This window comes from Mesoplodon mirus, assembly GCF_964341445.2.
Source record: "Mesoplodon mirus genome assembly, chromosome: 8".
Classification (NCBI taxonomy): domain Eukaryota; kingdom Metazoa; phylum Chordata; class Mammalia; order Artiodactyla; family Ziphiidae; genus Mesoplodon; species Mesoplodon mirus.
In genome coordinates, this window is record NC_138984.1 from 49,898,910 (window position 1) to 49,920,054 (window position 21,145).

The 21,145-nt window shown below is 35.0% G+C and overlaps 1 protein-coding gene across 1 annotated transcript in view; it reads right to left on the bottom strand.

Annotated features, from left to right (window-relative positions):
• Nucleotides 1-5,214, bottom strand: part of ZNF804A (zinc finger protein 804A) — a gene marked incomplete at its 5' end in the record, with an annotated part of 290,104 nt that extends 284,890 nt beyond the window's left edge. Inside the window, one exon of the mRNA XM_082631228.1 lies at nt 5,104-5,214. Coding sequence (XP_082487354.1) covers nt 5,104-5,214 — 111 coding nt within the window. The remainder of the gene's footprint in view (nt 1-5,103) is intronic.
• Between the last annotated feature and the right edge of the window lie 15,931 nt (nt 5,215-21,145).

Genomic DNA, 21,145 nt, shown 5'->3' on the forward strand with positions numbered 1-21,145 from the left:
ATTTGGTCTGAATACAAATACAACTATATGAAACCTTTGGATTAGTGGTCTCCAACGCTCTTGTTGATCTGTATTTTCAGCAAAAACGTAATCGCAGTCATCAATAAACTAGAAAATATTGGTGCATAATTGAAAAGGAAAGACAAGATAGTATGTCACTATTTGACTTTCAACTATCAAAAATAACTTAAATAATATTTGATAAACTAAAAAAGATATGTTAGAATCACGGATGTTACTTGACAACATTTGCCTTAAAATACTGCTTACATTTTTGAGTAGGTCATAATATCAGTATTTCAATCTTATTTTCCTTACTCCAATAATGTGTTCTGAAAACACATATGTTGTAAAGTTTTGCTAGAATAAAAAACAAGTACAGCAAAGAATATATGTCACCTTAAGTTCAGGAAAGTGAGACACAAGATGGTCTTTAATACTGAATGTATAATAATGTAAAAGAAACTTGTAAAAATATATAACTGATTACATGACCAAATTTTTAAAGTGGGGAAATTTAGCCATATATTATTCACCTTAACCCACCCTCACCCCTGACCTTTCTTGAGGATATTAATCTAACAATGATAACATTTCAGCAGCACTAATTCAACAGCTTGTTTCTTTAGTCTTATGCACAACCCTAAATGTGCCACATAAATGGGTTTTAGTGAGTGGAGAAACCTTTTAAATTATATACTGTAGGAGATAAAGAAATGTGTAAGGGAATGACATGAAAAATACTGTTATATTAGATAATGATAATTAGAACAAAAGTCCATATAGTATATTTCAAAGACCTACCTAATTTTAGTGAGTTCCTATATACAAAAGGAAAAAAAAAACAGAATTTTTTCATACTTTCAAAATGAATACATATGAAAATATCTTGAGTGACAAGAAACCTGCAAACTTGTCAAAATATGTGAATATTTTTTCAACATATTCAAAATGAATGGCGCATCCATGAATACATCTTAACATAATATTTAGTGCATAATACTTAGCACAAAGCCTGTGGTGCCTAGAGTAGTGCTTTGCAATTAAAGCATCTCAATAAATCTGAACGAACTAAATAACAAATATGTTGATAACTGATTAATAAATCAATACATCTTTTCTTGTCAAACCTGGTACTTAATATTTTGGAAATGGAGGACAGCCTTCAGGAACAGGGCTTAGGCAAGACAAAAATTATTGATGTTCGCATATTGGAGGATAAGAAATAAAATAAATTTGAATTCAAATTATTCTGTGAGTCTGGCACTATTTCTCCACACCTAAAGGCAAGTGGAAAAGTAGAGTGCCTTCAAACAACAGATGACACCAATACCATCTCTTTATCAGTATCTATATTATCATATGAATTTCTATGGATTCCCTAATTTAGTATATAAATTATAAAGGAAATATGTCTAGAGTCAGGAAATCTGAATTATAATATTGACTCACTGCCTGACCTCAAATCAGCACTCTTTCTTTTTGAATGTCATAGTCTTTAAACAGACATAACACTCTTGTGAAATATAAAAATGCTGACCAACTAACAGAAGTAATAAACAAATTATTAATGATTTCCAAAGTTCCACAAACTCCAAATTCCATATTAAAAGTGATTAAATATATGTTTAAATTCTGCATTAAAGTATATAAATTTTAATATTTTGTATTAAAACTTTAAAATATATAATTAGGGCAAAAAAACTTTTGTGGATCAACTGCAAAACATAAATATAACAAAATGTCTTTAATAAACAGATGCATACACAGTGGTGGTTTGGGATAATCAAAAGAAAAACAATTAGAATACATGGATTGTAAACTTTATTCATTGTCATTAAACTACATAACTTATTCAGACATATTCTGGAGCACTAATAAAATATTAGCTTATTTCTTATTCCATGGAATTAAAGCTATATCACACATATGATGCTATTTATAACAGAAATCATCACAAGTAGAGTGAACTTTCTCTTTGATGGTAAGACCTTGCAAAATGGAGATTTGCATATTTTCAGTTAAAATTGTGAAAAGGAGTATATTTAAAAGCCCAAGAATAGGATCAAGATTAACAATAGGCTTAACCTTTAAGTATCCTTAAAATTTTATTGTGTGAGTGACATAATATGATCTATGGAAAGGTCTGTACATTTTGATAATATCCTCAGTATGAGTAGCAGGATTACATTCTGGATTTAGGACTAAAGCAATTAACCAAGGTCAGTAAACAATGAGTTTTATTCTGTAAGTAAATTTATTCTATAGGTAACTTCTAATTCTTGAAAGAACACTGTGTTAACAGATATAGCCTATATTAAATCAGTTCAAAAATTTTAAAGACTAGAAAATAATGTTTTAAAAATATGAATTTTAAAATGTTCAGAATATCCATTAGTTATCCAGTGGTTGAAAACTAACTGGAATTTCTTTGGAAAAATCCCTCAATGGATTTTATGTTTTAAGTTGTGCTTTCCTGAAATAAGGAAAAAAAAAAAAAACACTCACTAAAATTTTTTTAACTTAATACACATTTCAAAATGCAAAAATGTGATGATGTCTTCAAAGGCAAAGTTCACAATATGTCAAAAGCAAATAGATAAGAAAGTAAAAAAGATCTCATAACTACTACTCTATAAAACTGGGATTAAAAACATGACAACCATAAATCCTTATTTGAAAATATTCAAATAGTGGAATATATATATATTTTAAGATAATATTTGTGTTTCTTATTAAGGTTGCTATTTCTGAGAAGTTTCAGGTTCAGTTTTCTGTTTTTAGCTTATAGTAAGTTTTAGCTTATAATAAATCTTCACAGCATCCTACTTGCTGTAAAAAATACATTTTTAGATAAGTATAGAAAATTATTTAATTAAAAAATTCATTTATGAATATATTTAGAATCTCTTCTGTTATAGACAGGCATAAATCTCATTCTCTTCAATAACAAAATCATCAAAAGACATAGGAAAGCCACACATGACATATATTACTTTTTAAAGTAATAGTTTCAAATATAGTGGAACCATACATGAAAAATCTACATCATTTCAGTCGGTGTAAATCTCTTGCATAGGAAACACTAACTTGGGCAGTTTGTAAACACAATCTTGAAGGATTAGCTATGAAGTCCCTATAAGTCATTTTACCATAAATAAAACATGATAGGAACTATTTCTAAGCCTTTTTATCCCAGTTTGTTGCTTCTGACATTTGCATATATTTAGATTCATTCATCTCATTTAGGTAGCTGCTCTTTAACACCGATTTTAATTTGAAGATTAAACTGGCAGATCTACAGTTTAACCTACCTTTTGTCAATATGAGTGATAAAGAACTAATCAACTTCAAACCGACAACAAACATCAGCTTAAGCAAGTTCAATCATTTATGGAAGCCCAAGGTTGACTTAAGAATCAAGATTACCAGAATTGTAACAAGTTGAGGTTTGGCAAATAAATATGTTTTCTTCTATGAACTTTATTCTGTGGCTTTATTACCTACACCATTATTACAACTATGGAGATGAGATCTTGTTCAGTCAATAAGTTTGCCTTTTCTCATAAGTGAAACTTGATTTAAAAAACAAACCAGTGCACACTTTTTTCAAAATGAAGCGCTTCCCCTCCCCCAAATTACCTTCACATATAGTCGACTTCTCTAAGTCTAGCCAGAACATTTTCCATAATTACCTTAGCCTGTGCCTATTGCTCTGTATAGTACTCCACTAAGGAAGACCACAGAAGAGTATTTTCTTTGATCAACAACAACAGTAAACAATCTTATCCAGGACAATAATAAAAGCGATAAATTAACCCTATTTCTTTGAATCTGAAATGAGCTGAGAGGAAGATGTCCAAGAGGTTCAAGGGAAAAAAGAAAATAATCAAATGAATCACATCAATGTCAGAATTCACTTAAAATTTCAGAAGAGAACTTTTCATTCTTGGAAGACAGATGCACAGCACATTTAGAAAAAAAATTATGTAGAATCATATTTTAAGATATATAAAGAAAATAGATTAAGAATACTGTCTTTACTTTTGGACTAATTGACTCTGTCCTTAAACTTCTACTCTCCCTATTCAGAGCTCAGTAATCACTTTGTTAAATAGCGGGCACCGGGTGCTGCTTGCTAATAGACCCAGACTTTAGTGATGTATACATTTGCATATTACCACCTTACTCGGCTCTACTCTGCAGTACTTAGCCTAATGAGCCTTCTCTCTACTTCCCTTTTTCGTTATTGGGTGTATAGTTCTCAGGAGATACCAAGACTTGGGAGTCAGTTCTGCAGGGAGGTTCTGTAGCTAAGAGGGGATACGAAAGAAAAAGTAAGGGCCATCACCCTGTACTATCTCAATGTTCAGCACATCTCTCACCAGTCAGGAGTCCTTTTCCTACTAGAATGCTGAAAGAGAAGCTCGGTGGTCCAGTGAGAACCTCCCAGGACTGCACGGGCTCTGTTTGTCTAGCACGTTTTTCCTTGTGACTCTGACTGGGTCAGAGTGCTCACCCGTCACACTTATCTCCAACCTCTTCTGAGTGAATAGCTTAAAGCTGGCGGCATGGGGTTCTGGAGTCACTCAGTTAAGCTCTGTACTGACAACTTCTCACTAGAGAAGTTTGCTGCCAGTCCTTCCGGAGATAGCCGGAACACAAACTCCTTCTGAGACCCTCCCTCAGTCCCGCCGCTTGCCCCGCACCACCAGTCACGTGGCTCCCGCCTCCACGAGAGGCACCACATCCTCATTACCTTCAGCTTCCTAAAGCGACAGAGGCTATAGGGTCACTTGGGGTGACACAATTTGTTTCAAATAAAGAGAAACCGTGGTAATCTTCACCAGGACGGAGTGAGTTGGAGGGTCCCGAGCTTTAGGAAAGTGTCAACCAAAGCCATGGATCTCAGCTTCCCTGAGATTCCTGCCTTTTTCTACACCAAATTCTCACCCCACGCCCACAAGACAAATAAATGAATATATTATAAACCAAATGAATTGTGACACCCCCAAACCCTCACAATAACCTCAATCCTCCAAATGTCCTCTTAGACAGGAGACAGAGAGAGAGACAGACAGAGAGGAAAACAGAAGCGATTACCAGAGTTTTGTTCCCGTTCTTGCTGAGGGGGCCCCGAAAAACTCCCTTTATGTTGCGAAAGTGTCCGTTGCTGAGATGCGTGGAGCTGATGACAATGTAGTAACACTCCATGGAGCAGCCGCCGCCTCCTCCACCGCAGCCGCCGTTTCCAGGCACTCCGCGCCTGCAGCCGCAGCGCGCCGGGGCCCGGGGAGGTTGGGCTACGGACCCGCCGCGAGGGCGAACCGCCGCCTCTCTCGCACGCCCGCCCGAGACAGGCTCACTACGCGCCTCTGCTGTGCGCGCCGAGGTTTCTCCGTCTCCGCATGCTCGCCGCGCTGTCCGTCTCAGGCTCTTCTTCTCTCCTAATTCGCCTTAGGGCGATTCGCCCCGCGGGAGGATCCCGGGCTGGGAGGGGCCGGCCAGGCAGCCGGGAGCGGAGCGCGAGTCAATGCCCGCGGCGCGGCCGAGCGGAGCCGGGCAGCGGGAGCCGCCCGAGCGGCAGCGGCGGTGGCAGCAGCATCCCCCGCTCTCGGTGCCAGTACTCGGAGTTGCTGCTGCTGGCAGTCATGAGTGTTATTATATGGAGCGGCGTTGCCGGTCCATTGCACTGAGCCAATGGCAGGGAGCCACTGGGCTGGTACTGAGAGCTGTCAGAGGAGTACATCTGTCACCCGCGGCCTCCCTCCGCCCTCCCCCGCCGCCTCCGGGACCCACGGCAGCGCCGGTCTGGGCGCGAGTGGGAGCGCGCGGAGAGCGGGACGCCCCCCAGCGCAGCGCCGCGGCGGCAGAGGGCCAGGGACTCGAAGGCCACCGCGGGCGGGCGGCAGAGCGGCCCGAGACCGAGAAGTGGGAGACTCCTGTAAGGTGGGGGCGGAGGGGAAAATGTAGAGACACGGAGATTTCTTGCCTAGCAGTCGGGGAAGGGGGAGGGGACGATGCGGGGGGGGCGGTGGTGGTAAATAAATTAATAATTCAGCACGAAAAGCCAACCGCTTGCAACTGCCTGGCATCCAGGCAGGTGCCAGCAGCTGCTTCTCTCTTGAGATAGTTACTACCCATTGCGTTTAGCGTATTTGATCTTATTTGTTTTTAATGTGGTTTTAGTACGGAGGCTGGATTCTGTTCCGAATCTTAGAGGAAGAAAATGCCCCTCCACCCACCACCCATTTGTAGAGATCATAAAGGTTTGTGTTGATAGTTTGGGGGGCGGGGAGAGGTAGTTGTGGGGATACGAGTGAAATGGATAGAAGGTAAAAACAGAGATTCTTGGCTTATGTGGTTCCTCGACCCGGAGTTCCCCTCACCCACGTACCCTGAGAACCTAGGTTCCTGCTAAATTGCCAAAGCTGAATGGAAAGGGATGCTTTGCCGCAAAGAAGCTGCTGCCACGAGCTTGCTCTGCGTTTCTCTACAGTTCTTTTCCCACCACAGAGAGTGGTAGCGAACAAAAGCGTTTGCCCTAGAAGCGACCTGAAAGGAAAATCTCCCTCAAAGGAACTAATGGGCTCGTTAGGAAAGTAGGGGATGGGGTCTGCTGCGTTCACTGAAGAGAAACCATCGCGCTGGGCTTTAAGGGACCAAGGTAGCCATCGGCCTAGATGTGCCCTGCCAGCCTCCCTCTCACCCAGTTGATTCTTTGTGTAAGTTTAACTCCTCGGAGGTGGTAGGGTGAGAGCATCCCATCAGGTGTATATGCGACTCATTAGTCCGCAGTTAAAAAGATCGATAACAGGCAGTGGGAGGCTGGGAGATGGTGGCTTCAATGGATTTACTGAAGGCTTTATTTTCCTCTTGCCTAGAATGGCTTAATTGGTTAAAGCAGATTCCAGGCATTCTGATGCTCCTGCGTCAGAGCATACTGCACTTTGATGTAAATTGTGTTGATCGTGTTTATTTGAAGGTCAAGATTTCAAGACAGTCCATTCTGAGTGTCCCATATATATGATTTTACATAGCAGTGACTCTGCAAACCACAGTATGGTCCTTAAATGAATCTGCCAGTTCGATTTCACTCTTTGAAAGAGGAAGAACAAAGAGGGAAAAAAAGTATTTATAAGAGACAATAGTCATGTGAGTAATTTGTAACTTACAGGGGTGAAAGAGGGAAGTGCTAGATTCATCTAAGGAAAATTCTCCATGTGTCTTGCTTCAATTCAAACAAAGAAAAAAAGTTGGCATGGATTTATCAAAGCTCATTATGAAGTGTCAGTTATTTAGAGGCACTTGGCTAAATTTCTCAGATATCCACTTGGGGGAGTCTGGAAGTCTTGGGATAAAGAGAAAGCAAGAATTTACAAAACTTCTATACTCTGTGGAACAGATCACCTAATAATTTGTTACAATTCAGTATGAACACAATCTTATTAGAAAAAAATTTTAAGTGATCTCCACCAGATACTGTGCGCAAATCAAATCCATTTTGACTCCTTTCATTAGAGTTATTTTTAATTTATATTTTGAGACTGTAGTGATTCTCTGTACATATCACCTTGGGAACAACTCATGACCTGTATGATTTTCATTATGTCGTTTGAAGTTTTGGAAACTTGCAATTATTAGACAGGAGATAAAACCTTCATTTTTACTGAACCAAACCACGGAATCTCCTAAGGAAATGGAAGATGGCCCATATCTGAAAGAATCAGATAATATAGATTTCTTGTGTGTATAAGTCGTAATAATCTAAGCTAGGTTTTTTTGCAATATTTTTCTTTCAAAATACTTCTGACAAAATGTTCAGATCTGTATCTACATCATGAAGCTCAATTTCCAGTTCAGGAAACAGGAACCACAGTTACCTGAATTGTCCCATGGAACAGAATATCGACTATATGGGATGCTATATTGTGTTTCTACTGGCAAAGTTGATATATAATATATACTATATATATGATATACATACATGTATATGATGATGTATATATCCTAGAAAACAACTTTAGTGAAATAACCTCTGAAAAGATTCACTTTACTATCAGAATAGTCTACCTTTGACACTTACAAGCTTGATGATATGACGGGGTAGCTTTTGACTGCAATATCTAAACCCGTGTATAAGTGGTAGTAAACACACCATAGGTCTGTTGCTAATACATGAAGGATGCTGACAGTTAAAAAAGGAATGTAAATTTTTTTACATAAAATTTATTCTCATTGTTTCACTACACATGAAGTAATCTATCTCAACATTACCTAACGCTGAGTGTAATCAGCAAGATTCTATACCTACACCTTGAACTTGCACAGACATATATCAGAAGAGAATGCAGATTCCTTTTGTTTACCCTCATTTCAATTGAGTAGCCATATCTATACTGTAACGGTCATTCAAATAAAACTACTAATCACACTATATGATATTCATTATGCCATTACCAATGAGCTCTGCTGCTAGTGGACTCTTTATTACATCAACCTTAAAATCCAAGAGAAAAATAAGCCACCACCATGTGCGTTCTGGCTTCTAATTACAACAAACAACTCCTAGGCATAATGGAATTCTTCTATTAAAATATGAAATATTTTTTTCATTTGAATTTTGCTAAAAATTAAGAGAGAAGTCAAGTAGGAAATCACGACTTCCCCATTATCTCAGAGATAAATCATACGTTTCTGTAGCAATAAATTAAAATCAGTAAACAGTGACAAATTATTGTGACCTTCCATCTTGCTGTTCCCATGTCTTTCCTTTTGTCATGATGCAAAGGAAGTAAGTACATAAGTAAGCATCTTCAAATTTCCTGTTGTGTTACAATCTCTTTGATATCTATGGACTGTTCCCATTATTTCAAGCAATTCTGATTTATGTTATTAGTAACCATTTTGGCATTGATTATTTCTATGGAACAATGCCACCCTTAATTTAAAATATAAAAGATTTCCCTTTCAAAGACTTAGAAAATTTATATTAGGTTAAACATCTAACTGCTATTGTAAACATGCAGAATCAATCTTTCTTAATCATAAAATTAAAAAAAATATTTTATGGGATCATTATAGATCACTTGGGTTTAATTACCAACTTACCAGCTGAAAAAATTACAATTAATAAATTAAACATAAATGTTTTAAGTAACTGACATTACTCTAAAAAAAAATTGCAGTTCATTTTTTGCCACCACTACACTTCAATTTTCCCTTTCTACTGGTGCAATTTCCCCTTCAATTTTCCCCTTTCTACCATTGTGATTCAATCAAGATCCCATATGCTCTGTGCTTACACTAATTTACCTCACTCCTTGTTCCTCATTTTACTTTGCTTAGCACAAAGCTGGGTACCAGGTTTCTGCACAGCAACTGAGCATTGTTCCTGACCTGTTGCTGGCTCACACAGAATTTCAGGATAAAGTTATTGCCGTGAAATGTAAAACCAAGGTCCTGCCTTCTTTCCCAGACCATCAGCTGGACCCCTCCATCCTGAATCCCTGTTGTGATTCCCTCTGTCCAGTTCTTCCAGAGGGAAGTAAAACTTCCCTGAGTTTGCCTACTGATGTTTGAGACCACACGTTGCTACCTTCGCATGACTGGACTTCCTATTTCCTGTCATTACAATCTCTGAATGCTTTTACTCTATCTAGATAACTTACCACTGCTAAAGTGAACTATCCACAAATTAACTTCTGGCTCCCAGAAACTCAGCCTTACCTGAGCTTCTGAGCTTCTGTGAACCAAGTGCCCATTCTTATATCATCTGAAAAAAAATAAATAGATAAAAAGCATATTCTAGTGTTATTCAAATGTGTCTGTGATGTAATCTTAGTGGTTACAGAGTATATTATTGGGATTCAGAACTTTCCTTTTTATTACTATAATAATCTAACAATAATCTGTAACACTTCTGTCACTATATATCTCTTGTGTTTGCATTCATATTTGTGATCACATTGGTGTCAAGTATTATTGCTTTTATCGTTTTGGACTAATGAGGAAAAATCTAGGAACTTAACGTATAAATATTTTGTTTGTTTTAAAATGTGTTCAAATGATGTCATGACATGCTGTATGAACAAAGGTGTGGCATAAAATGGAGAAAAGTGGTGGGAGAACTATGTCACCATACAGTACTCATATCACTATAATCATCAGGCATACTTAGATCAGTATTGACACAAATACTCATAAACACATTCATGTTTTGAGATAGGATTTGGTTTCAGCAAAGCAACATCGTCTGTTGTATTAAATTAAGATTGCATATTTGGATATTTTGTCTGTTGTATTTTTATTTGACTTCTATTTTTTGTTTTGTATTTACATAAGAGTTATAAGCATATGGGGTTTTATAATTAGTTTGATGTTAACATATTTCAGTGTGTCACTAGTGAAATTAATTTATGCTAGAGAATCTTTAAAAAGGATCTATATGTTATTCAAATATGAGAAAACTGGTATATGCTAGTCATGGGATAAGTATTGAATGACCATTACTGACCTTATCTGAAGCTGATACTATTATGGTATGATTTGAAAAGAGATGGTGACTCTTTAAGGTAATTATTAGTTAATTATTACCTAAAAGTAGTCCAATCTCCTTATTCCTGTTTCTGTATCTCAGATCTGCTGGATTTAAATGTGGGGCCTGTTAAAAACAAATACAGTATTTTGAGAAATCTGATATCCTGTCAATTGTAAGATATATTCTTTTTATCTCCACTATAAATAAAACACACTGCCAATTAACTGTAAGAAGCCACTGATTATAAGACATATGAATTACAGAGTTGTTAAAAACAAAAAGGCACCTAATAATCAATGATATATTGAACCTAAATTTGGGTAGACACTATCACAGTTAATACCTAACTAGAAACCATTTTAAGATATGTCCAACTAAAGCAACCATGGAATATGGTCAAGGAGTGATTCAACTTCCTTAACTTCAATTATTTCACCTCTAAAAGAAAGGGAATAAGCCAAATATGATCTTATGTATTTTCAAGCTTTAATTTCTCTGATTCTTTGGCAACTTCTCTAGAGCTGATATTGATCAGCCCTGGCAGAACAGAGCACCATTTTAATTTCCTACTTCAGGATGTATGTCTTAAATAGCTGGGGGACATGCAGAAATTGTGGAAATGTGGAAATTGATACCAATGTAAACAATCAGAGAGAACTTTTATAATTTTGCTTGGGTTTAACCCTAGGAAGTAAATTAAACAATTTATATTATGCAATTCTTTCACATGTCTTAAAATAATGGTAGGTCACCTATTGACCAGTCTACTTATCTGATTCTGATAATGGATTTTACCTTTTTATTCCTTTACTTTTCAATTCTAATTAGTGCAATTGGGATGCCAGAAAAATGCTAATTTTAGAGTCAAAGCCACATTTCTAATATGTTGCCAAAGAAATTAATATAATTGGATGCTCTACATCTAATTTACCAGAAGGAATAACATTAAGATATATTATTGTAAGTCAAGAAAAAGTTGAGCAATCATTACCTTCCTGTGTTTTACAGGACAAACAGTGTCAGGGACTCAGGCTCTTCTGCCTTGGTGTTCTGCCAAGCTACACATGCAGCTTCCATCTTGTAATCTAGGATGACTGCTCTTGCTTCCATCACTGCATACATGTTTCAGCAAATTCAAAGGTGAGAAGGGCAAATGGAGGGCATTGCCCTTCCCTTTAAGAGAATGGCTCTTAACATATGATGCTTCTCTTCTCATATTTAATTGGCTATAATTTTGTCATATAGTCACACAAAGCTGCAATAGGAGGTTTGAGAATGTAGTGCTTGGCTATATACCTAACTAAAATTCAAGAGCTGTATTATTAAAGAAAGAAAAGAGAATTAGAATTGGTATCACAACATCAAATTCCTAAAATTGATGGAGCAATTTATTTTAGAGATATGTAATTGCGAGGAACTGATTTTTTTTAATTCTATGACTTATGCTAATGTGTGGGTTTCATGATTGACTAATAGAAACAATTTACCCATTCATCTTCCCCCTTTCATAAGAGTAAGTGTTATATAGGAAATGAATTTAAGCCTTGAAAACTTATATCCTAATATCACTGATTTGATTTTAATATTTTAACTTTTAGGGATACTATTCTGATGGGAATTTGTTTTGTGGCAGAGATGTTTGCTGGATCCAGCTATCTTTGATTGCAAGCCCTACTGGGAAGATTTCTCACTACTATTGCCCAACCTTAATCATAAGTCATTAAAAAAAAAAAAAGAGTACCTGAAGTATACTAAGCTATATGAAACATTTGTCTTAATTTTAATAATCAGTGTTTTAGCTTTAACTAAGGGCCACTACTCTTTGCAATAATTTGTTTTACTTTGACTCATAGCCTCAGAGATGAGACTAAAAGCTATACTCCAAACTGTAGATTAGTGGTTCTCAAACTTTAACCTGCATCAGAATCACATGGAGGACTTGTGAAAACACAGATTTCTGGATCCAACCACAGAGTTTCTGATTCAGTAGGTAGGTCCTAGGTAAGGCTCAATAATTTGCATTTCTAGCAGGTTCCCAGATGATGCTGAGGCTGCTGATTCCTAGTCTGGGGAGCACATTCTGAGAACCTTACTTCTGCACAGCCAGAGTTCTGACTGTGGCAAATTCTTTCTCTGAACAAAGCTACCGTGTCTAAGAACTCTGCAACTGAAGTCATAGCCATAGTCTTTTCAAGGTGAGCAAAGAGATTTTGATTGTTGTCACCACTCCATAATACACACATGGCATAGTATCCCCTGATCATTTAAGCTCACTTTCTCACTTTTTGGTCAAATAATGATGATCGTTAAGACAACTTAAGTAAACTGTTTCAAATTTTATCTTGTTATACAAAATTAGCCTACAAGAGTACAGTATCTTAAGTAGATAATAATAATGAGAAGACTCATTATAAGGATACTGATAAACAGTACGGTGTCAAATCAAAATACTATAATATAAATGCTGTTTTAAAATTCAATATCAAAATATCTGACACATATGTACAATTACACAAAAACTTCATTTAAATTTAAGAAAATGATCACAGTAATAATACAAAAGACTTAGGTAGGTATAAAAGTAAGCATTAAGGCCAAGTGCAGAATTTATGGAGAAAGCACTTAAATAGTCAAATAAACAAGTTTTAAAAAGATAAATGCTTGTAATAACTACCAATAATAAATGAAGAAAATAGATTGAAAAGCATGAAAGAAAATAAGGTATTTTAGATACTCATTTTGCGGAGTGTTTTCACTGTGTTCGTTATTAATGGAAAGAAGTATATATCTACAAATTTCATTAAGCCATTCTTTGCAGCATTCATTTTCTCTGACCAGTTGTGAGAAAAAAAGAAAGCTATTAAGTTTTGCAGATGATTAAGAAATTGTTTTATACATTTTGCTTTTATTTTAAGGCAGTTTTCTCTTTTATATTAACTTGTACATGCAAATCTAAAACAGTGTATAAGTTACGTTGGGGGTTGCCTACATGATAATTATAGGATAGTGTGGCAAACACATTAGGTAAGAATTTGAAACTAATCAGTGTTTGTTTTTATTTTAATTAATATACTTCATTTTTTATAATAATTTTAAGTTTACAGAAAAAGCGAGCAAAAAGTACAGAGTTCTCATCAAACCTTCCCCACTACCCACTGTCCCTGCACAGAGTTTCCCTATTAGACTATTTTGCATTAGTGTAGTTTATTTGTTGGGACTGATGAACCAATATTAATGCATTATTATTAACTAAGTCTCCATTTATATTAAGGTTCACTCTGTGCTGTATAGTTTTATGTGTTTTGTCAAACACATGATGTCATGTACCCATGATTACAGTATCATATAGAATAGTTCCACTCCCCAAAACACTCCCTGTGCTCCACTTATTTACCCCTTCCTCCTTATCTTCAAGCCCCTAGAGACCCCTATTTTTTTATTGCCTTTATAGTTCTTTTGACTTTTCCAGAATATCACATAGTTGAAATCATATAATATATAGCCTTTCAGACAGGTATCTTTCACTTAGCAATATGCACTTAAGTTTCTTCCATGTATTTTTATGGCTTGGTGGCTCATTTCTTATTTTTTATTACTGAATAATATTCCATTGTAGTGATATATCACAGTTTGTTTATTCATTCAACTACTGAAGGACATCTTGGTTGCTTTCAGGTTTTGGCAATTTTGAATAAAGCAGCTATAAACATTTGTGTGCAAGTTTTTTTGTGTGGACATTAGTTTTCAACTCTTTTGGGTAAATGCCTAGGGGCATGATTGTTGGATCACATGCTAAGACTACATTTAGTTTTCATAAGAAACTGCCTAACTGTCTTATTCCCAGTAACAATGAATGAGATTTCCTGTTGTTCCACATCCTTGCCAGTGTTTATTTTTGTTAATATTTTGGATTTCAGCCATTTTGATAGGTGTATAGGGGTATCTCTTTTTAAAATTATTTGTTCCCTAATTACATATGATATGGAGTGTCTTTTCATATGCTTATTTATTAACTGCAAAACTTCTTTGGGGAGGTGTCCAGAGCATATTATTATCTGAACCATAACCTCAATGAACAAATGAAAAGTTTATTGTCTTTAAATTACTATTTTCCTCTCATGTGATCTCAGTGGAAACTCTCAAATTCAGCGTGTTATTGCATCTACTTCCTAAGATTATTCATTCAAAATATCAAACAAAAATACTTTCAAAATTATCTACTTAAAATAAAGTTGGGCTTCCCTGGTGGCGCAGTGGTTGAGAGTTCACCTGCCGATGCAGGGGACACGGGTTCGTGCCCCGGTCTGGGAAGATCCCACGTGCCGCAGAGCGGCTGGGCCCGTGAGCCATGGCCATTGGGCCTGCGCGTCCGGAGCCTGTGCTCCACAACAGTGAGAGGCCCGTGTACTGCAAAAATAAATAAATAAATAAATAAAATTTAAAAAGGAGTATGTTTTGCTAACAATCAATTACTTTATAGAGAATTCCTGAAATGCTCCTGCAAAAAGTGAAATAAAGTTTGTTAAGAGATTAAGTTCCAGTAACAAAATCATCCTCATGTTCTAATCAATTTTTCATTTGTAATACATATATAATATATATATAGTATATATAGTCCATGTGGAGATAAATGTAATATATTCATATAAACATCCCTAGATTTATTTCTATAATTGTATAGAAAAAATTAAATTATTAATCTCTCTCATCTTATGGGAAATTCAGTCATCTCCTAATAGAAATATATATTTAATGAAATTATATTATTTTAATTGATGTACCTATGTGCTGCTATTGGCATTTGTTTTGCTAATAAAATTAAACTTTATTCATTCCAGAAAATGACTGGGAGGCAATTTTAACAATGTATTTTTGTGGACAACTGAGAAGTTTGTTCATATAGAACACTCTGTGTTTTACAACCAGGTAACCAACTAGTCATATTGCACTTTCTAAGTCTCTGCTAATAATTTATCCATATATAATACTTGAAGACAATGAAGAAAGTTATCATTTTAATATCTGCTTCATCAATAAAAATTATTAGCTTAAAGTGAAGTTATAAAAATCACATGAACTACTGATCCTTTCTATTAGGAAATTTTGTTGGGTAATTAACTGGACAGGGACACATTTGTTAGGTGTTATGAAATAATATACCTCCCTCAATGACTGATGCTATTCATCCTTCATATGTATTCATAGCTACATATTTACATTGTTGCTGTTCAGCTCTCTTGTAAAGAAAAGGCTGGAACATTGTCACTATCTCCTATCCCATGTCGAATTTAAAATATAAGAAAACATATACCCTTTCAAATAGTCATGTTGAAAAAATTATAATAAAATAAAGCTTGGCTTTCAGTGAAAGCTTGGCTTTCACTTTCAGTAAGTCTAGATCAGAAAGTCAGACTTAATACCAACACCAAACACGGTGAAGCCAGTGCTAGAACCCAATTTGGTATTCTAAGGCCATAGGTATATTCTAAGTAAATAAGTACATGAGTATGAAAGCAAAGACCTTTACAACTATGGACCTAGGAAACACTTCCATGGCTCATCCTTCATAAAATGTGACGTTGAGAATGATTGCCAACTGGCAGAAGATATATTCATACAAGCAGCAGCTGACAGAGATAGGAGTGATGATTAACAAGGGAATGAGACTGGGGAAAGCAGGAGGTTCTCTGAGACCACTTCTTCCCTCAGCTTTTAGTATGGCACTTTGTTCAAGCATCTGGCTTTTTCAGCTCTACCAGGCAGCTGCAGGAGTATGGGCAGCAATTGAGATAAATACACAATAGAGAGGCAATTGAGATAGTTGTCCATTGATCAGCACTTATAGTTTAGTCTGAAAGAGTGAATTGGAGTTACTTGTGCTACTCTAAGCAGCAGCAGTTGAACTAAAAAGGAATTATTTTTCATAAAAGTATATTAACAAACCTGGGGATTCATAGAAATAGGTAGACTGTGACACTTGCAAAATACTGGAATGCTTTTTAGCAAGTGGGAGATTGCTTGTATTACCATTTGGACAGAACTGTAAATATGACCTTCTGCTAATGAACCAGGGAAGCATAGGGAGATATAAATGAAATATATATCATAGAGACCTAAGCCTTCTATCAAATTGCACCTCCTCTCTCTATGGTTTATATATATATATCATTCTGAAGTGACTGGCCTCTTGGTAATTCTATGAAAGAACAGATAGTATTAATAGTAAAAATGATGGTACTGATTATGTTACGTTGGGATGCTTACTATGTAATATACACTGTGCCTAAACCTACATATGCATCATCTCATTTAATTTTCACAATAACACTAAGAATTAACATTACTTTTTGTATTCTATAAGTAGAAAACACTGATATTCAAATAATTGGTATAATTAAGATTGATAGCCTGGAGTTCAAACTCTCAAGTACTGCTACAATCATATCTCAGAAATGATGTTTAATATCACAAAATATTAATATGCTTGATAATTTTAGTTTGGAAATTGATTAATTTTATTACTCTTCATGTCAATAGCATACTTTTCCCAATACATGTAATTGTGCTCGATCATAGTGGATTATCATTATAGAAGATCACATAAGTAAATATGTTACTCCAAACTAGCACAAATATATACATACATACTGGACTAACTTAGTCCATTAATATAAAATCATACTTGAGAAAATGTACATGAATACACAGTATTATATTATAACTTAGTCAAGTGGTTAGTTCATTTTAACTGATTCTTACAGTTGCTTTTTCTGATCATATAAAAAGTGAGAAGCCCATATGATTTTGCAGCTACTCTATAATTCACAATAATGTGAACAATTTCTATGTTAAAAATTGAACAGGACTGAATTAAAATGAAACAGCCACATTAAGTCTTAATCAAATAAAATTATCACAGTTGAAATAAAATAAATTTAATATCCTTATTTTAGATCCTATAGCAAAATTAATTATACTTATATTAACATATTTTATACAATGAAAATCTGAAATGCCACTAAAATACAGAATGACACACAAAAAGAGCAACTGATATTGGCTACACAGATTGTTTTAATTGAAACCAAAATACTTTACACTCTAAGTTTTAATTTGGATATTTCCAGTGTGATAAGATTTTTACATAGCTAGAAATGAAAAGACAAGTTTACTGCATTGTCTCAGTTTCAAATTTTCTAGGTTACAGATTCTATCCAGCTGCTTATAAAAGAAAACATCTTAGTGACTATATAGGGGGCTTAATTGTGCTATCAGAGTACGAATAGAGAATTGCACGTTCACAGCATGTCATTAAGTAATAATAGGATTAGACAAGTCAGAGGATACAAAGGCTGGGGGACTATTTAGACAAGAGGAATTCAAAGGGATATCACAAATATAAGTAGTCAGCAGGTTTGAAGTCAAAGTTCTAGATCCAGGAAATGCAGAAAATAGGATCAGCCATATTATGAATTAGGAAGGCATGGTAGTTTGGGGTTAAATCCAAGGGCTAGAAATCCATCAATATAGAATAGATAGGTCAGGAATGTATAGTTAGGTGAGTGCAGATAGATGAACATTAGAATGATTATGGGGTAGGAGGGTAAGAAGGGAGAGGGGAGGAAAAATACCTGAATATCAGGGAGTCTAGACAAAGAATTTCTTTCTGCTGAGTAGAACTGAGGTTCTTTCCTGATAGTTATAACAATATTATTAAAAATGCAAAGGCAATAAAGACCTCACAGGTTTATAACCAAGGGTTATATAAAGGTTCTAGATCCTTGTCAGCTTGTATAAATTTTCAAAGCTCTCAAGTAAAATAGGATGAAATACACAACCTATGACTTCCTCATGTGGTGTAGAAATAACTCGTGTTTTCACTCTAATGAAATACACGTGGAGTAGAGTGTGATGGGTGTTATTTATCTTCCCATTTGTGATTGTGTTATGCTGAAACAGAGATGTTATTTACAAGTAAACTCTGTTACAATTGATAGGTTAAATGACTGATCTGTCATATTTCCCATAAATACTTGAGGAATTTTTCAAGTGTCTGGTTTAACGCTGTCTATTTGATAATTTGAACATGATAGAAGAGGCCTTATTTTCAGCTGTAAAACACTTGGTTGAAATGAAGTCTTATGCTATGTAAGCTAATCCAGTTGAAGCTTGGAATTAACACCCAGAGCTCCTCCAAGTAAAGGCTCAGAATTCTACAAAGCCCATTTTAAAGTCCACTGGTCTAAGAAATACAGAGGATCATCAAGAAATTGTTGCTGAATTGAAAAAGCTCATGGAATCGAAAGTCTTAAGAGGTCTGAATATTCACCAAGAGTTAAAAGTAAAACATTCAGTCAAAAAAATATTTATCACAATGTCATTATTTTTGTTTGTTTATATTATTTGTTTTGTTTATTTTTATTGTTTTTTAAAATTGGTAGCCTCTTTCTAAACTGAGGCAGCAATATACTGAAATGGTATCCAGGTTTTTAAAAAATGTTGAAACTGAAATTTTTCAAAATTATAAGAAAAATATTGCTAAAGGACTGAGAAAAGTGTCCAAAGGATCAAAGGTAGTACTGAATATTAAGATACTTTAATCAAAAAAATTTAATTCTTCAACATAAGTTAAAACAAAAATCACCAGTAATGACACACCTGTGATTGTGGCTTATTTGATGCCATTATACAGTATAAAGTTGCTGATATTAGTGAGGAAGAATGTTAGAATAGCACATATCTGAGTTGTCATACTGTTTATTGAAAAGATAGAAAATATGGAAGTATTCTAATAAAAAATTAAATAAAAACTAAGACTAATTAAAATAATGTGGGTCAAATCTCACACACATACAGAATAAAAAGCAGTAGACAGAATAAAAAGCAGGAGGAATCTTCAAGCTAGGACAGGAGAGGTAGCTGAAAACCAACCTGCATTTTCCATGCAAATGTAATAGATGCAAATGCTGTGGTGAAAAGTCATGCATTAGCCAGAAGATCTATGGCAGGTTTGATGGCTTCTAGGTCATGAAAGGAACTGATAATGAAGGAGCCAAGATCCAAAGATAGGGCTTTGAAGAGTCAGCCTACAAAATTCTATTTTAGAGTAACAACGTGTAGATCAATGTGGATATTCAAGGTAGTACAAAATTAACACTCATTGTCATATTAGCAGTGCTTGAATATGCCTCTCCAACTTCTCATTAAAACACACAAAATAAGAACAATAAAGAACAAATTGATTCAAACTAGCAAATGCACCAAATATTGTCATAAAGCTGACAAGGAAAGTATGAAAGCGCTCATTTTACACCCTCGAATACTGTTAAAAAACATACAGATTGCCTGTGATACAGGCTAAATTCATAGAGTAACCTACAATTAAACAATGGCGAATGACATTTCAAAATTTTCTGTATGAAGAAAGAAAGCATCACAAATATCTTCCAGTGAATATCACTCTACAGAGAAGGAGGAAAAAGGTTTTCCTCAAATTTTTCATTGCAATGTTACATAAACCCTTCGGAAGTTATTGTTTTCTTAAATGAGAAAATTTTTGACATAATATTTCCATATGAAGATAAAATAGTCATGCGAAATGGCAATAGAAAGTCATTTTAATTTATGCAAGAGCATAATAGTCCATTTATTAATCCAGAAATACAAGACAGTTTAATATTAGGAATCAAACGATGTATTGTATCAAAAGGTCAAATGAGAATATACGTTTTATACAATGCAGCTTCATCCCTAGGAGATTTGTTAATGGAAACACCATTTATATATAATCTAATTGCTGTTATAGAATTCAGGACATATAATTTACCATATAGTTAAGAAATAATTTACCTGCATCCATTAGGGATTTAAGTGTTCTAGTTAATTCCCAATACCCTTAAAAATTTTAAAACTCATTAATTTTAAATATGTTACATACTTCACCAACTTAGTAAACAGCGTATTCTAATACAATTTGGTATCTTAATAAATTTATGGTTGTCATTATGAATATCAATTACTATGCTCTATTACAATGACAGCTTTGGGCTGTTTGTTCAAGACCTAATTGAGAGCTGCTCTGTAAAATAAACACAGTTTAGCAGAAGAATGAGAAATAGATATTTGATGCTGGACGTCCGTATCCTTTCTCTTTATGTTTCTCTCTTTAGTCCACTTCTAATTCAAAAGTGTATCTTTATATTGCTTCCTCTGTTTTCCTCAAATCTGTTGATCTCTAGTTTTAAGAGAAAAAAACTAATGGCTTTAATAGGCAAAGAGAAAACTGTTATAATTTTTAAATAAACTTTCTAATTTTAAAGTCGATCATCATTTACAGAAAAAATTTGAAAATACTATAGAGTTTCCATATACCACATATCTAGTTTCTTTTACTATTAAAACCTTACATTATATGGTCTTTGTGTCACAATTAATGAACAAATATTGATACATTATTATTAAATAAAATTTAAAGAATGATTTCCTAAAAAATTCCCTGTGCTTTATGTAGTCAACTCTTCTCCCACCAAACCCCTGGAAACCATTGAACTGTTTATTTTCTCTATAGTTTTACCTTTTCCAGAATTTCAGGTGAATTGAATGATA